The 2540-nt window shown below is 38.5% G+C and overlaps 1 protein-coding gene across 1 annotated transcript; it reads left to right on the top strand.

Annotated features, from left to right (window-relative positions):
• The first annotated feature begins 434 nt into the window (after nt 1-434).
• LOC124505831 (olfactory receptor 51B4-like) lies at nt 435-1375 on the top strand. Its single transcript, XM_047071891.1, is given in 2 exon segments — nt 435-687; nt 690-1375. Coding segments are annotated over 2 exon segments (930 nt in total). The 5' UTR covers nt 435-443.
• The last annotated feature ends 1165 nt before the right edge of the window (nt 1376-2540 follow it).

The following is a 2540-nucleotide window of genomic DNA, read 5'->3' as shown; positions in this document are numbered from 1 at the left end:
ATTTTTCTCAGTGATTAATCAGTGAGCCAAACAGATAGTTGGTTTCAGGAGAAAAAAATCTGAACTGGCCCAAACTGGAAATAAATACATAAAGCGTCTACATTAAAGAAATATAAGGAGGAATGAAAAAGCAAAGAGAAGAAAAATAGAGCCCAAGGGAATGATCTGGGGGACTCAGAGTAAAAAGTGTAATGCAAGGAATACAAATTGGATTCTGAAGAGTACATTGTTAATGTTCTTAATACGATCAACATTATTGTTATTTCCTGTTCTAGGCAAAGGTCTTGTGAATTAATTAAGGCTGAGAAAATCCACAAAAACTTGTAAGGTTTGAGGTGAAAAATGGACTGATGTTGTGCTACAGAAAGATGAAGAGAAAGAAATAATACTGCCTTTTTAGAGGTCATAACTCCTGAGAAGGTTCTTCACTTGAAAACCCTACCATGTGGTCCAACAACAGTGCTGCCCCCTTCTTGCTGACTGGCTTCCTGGGCTCAGAGGCAATTCAGCACTGGATCTCTATTCCCTTCTTTATCATCTACCTCTCCATCCTTTTGGTCAATGGCACACTTCTCTTTCTCATTTGGAATGACTCTAGTCTTCATGAGCCCATGTACTACTTCCTAGCTATGCTGGCAGGTACAGACCTTGGGATGACACTAACCACAGTGCCCACAGTCCTGGGTGTCCAATTTTCCAGAGGGAAATTTCCCAGGGTGACTATTTCACTCTGTCCTACTTCATTCACACCCTGTCCATTGTGGAATCAGGTGTCTTGTTTGCCATGGCCTATGACCGATTCATTGCCATCTGCACCCCTCTGAGGTATAACTCCATTCTTACCAATTCCCAGGTGATGAAAATAGGACTTGGAGTACCAACGAGGGACTTTGTGTCCATTGTGCCCCCAGTTGTGTCACTCTGTTGGTTCCCATATTGCCGTTCCCATGTTCTTTCCCATGCCTTTTGCCTCCACCAAGATGTCATGAAACTCGCTTGTGCTGATATTACATTTAATCGTGTATATCCAGTTATTCTGGTTGCTTTGACTTTCTTCCTAGATGCTCTGATTATTCTCTTCTCTTATATTTTAATCTTGAAGACAGTTATGGGCATCGCCTCTGGAGAAGAGCGAGCTAAGGCCCTTAACACCTGTGTCTCCCATATTAGCTGTGTTCTGGTCTTTTATATTACTGTGATTGGCCTGACCTTCATCCACAGGTTTGGGAAACATGCACCACGTGTGATCCACATTACCATGAGCTATGTCTACTTTCTCTTTCCTCCATTCATGAACCCCATTATATATAGCATCAAGACCAAGCAAATTCAGAGAAGTATCATTCGCCTATTTTCTGTGCACAGAAGGGCTTGAGCTTGTATTTCAGAATCTTGAGATCTCTGAGATTTTTTTCATCTCCCATTATTGGAAGAGAAGTTTGATTTTATACTCCATCTCTTTTTTTCAGAGTTAGATGAGATTTTACTTATCATATAAAGCTACAAGTTGACTTGAGTAGATATATATTCTAATATTTCACCTGTATTAGAATATATATTTTAGACTAGAATATGTATAGAATGTTTTATTGGAATATATATAATATATGTATTAGAATGTATATTGGAATAGAATGTATAGAATATTTTATTAGAAGATATAGTATATATTGAAGAGAAAATTCTGGTTATTTGAGGGGAAAAGGGTTATAGGAAACAGGTGAGATGAGGCATTCCAGATCCTGTAAGTGAAGGAAGAATAAGTAGTACTTCAGAAAATGTCAGATGAGGGAGAAAACAGCCTGGATCAAAGACAGTTCATCCGAATGAAGACGTGCAGCTGATAGTACATTTTGTGTGTTATATAAAGGATAATTAGAGCGATATATTATTTCCTCGTCTCTGTGTTTTGAATCTAACTCTACTGGAAATCATGTTGCTCTGAAAGTAAACACATTTTGGTAAGGAAAACTAGCAAACGTACAGAACTCTAGAAAGCTTACCCTGAACCCTCAGTTTCCTTCAGTATATCAGTGGATTTTATTATTGAATGGAAACTAATACAGATTAAAAGTCTAATAACAACCAACATCCTATCAGCCAGCTGAAGCCAGATCCCCTAGCACCCCGTGTTCTCTGCCCATGGCTGCTGAACACCAACATACTATTTTTTTTTCTTTTTGGCTTTATCCTTTACTTACTAATATTCTTCTTCTATAAAAATTGAGTATAGATTTAAGAATCTCCTGTTTCCATCTCCCTTTGCTTAAAAGAACTCAGGGCTTTTTCACTTCATGAACTTTTCTTGTTGATAATCAAGTCTGAAAGCCTGGCAAAAGTAATGGTAGCACTGATGAAGAAGTTTTTTCTTTCAATTTCTCAAATTCTTGTAAGGTTTTATGCTGTTCATTTTGGTGAGCCATCATGTACTGTCTGTTGTTTATGTTATAGGCAATAATGCTTGTGACCTAGGGGTGCATGGGTGGCTCAGTGGGTTGAGCGTCCGACTTGGGATCAGGTCGTGATCTCATGGCTTGTGA

Source organism: Lynx rufus, unplaced genomic scaffold (genome assembly GCF_022079265.1).
Source record: "Lynx rufus isolate CCGP_SWC_20201006 ecotype Redwood Valley unplaced genomic scaffold, mLynRuf1.p SCAF_9, whole genome shotgun sequence".
Lineage (NCBI taxonomy): Eukaryota > Metazoa > Chordata > Mammalia > Carnivora > Felidae > Lynx > Lynx rufus.
This window is presented reverse-complemented; position numbering and strand designations above follow the sequence as displayed.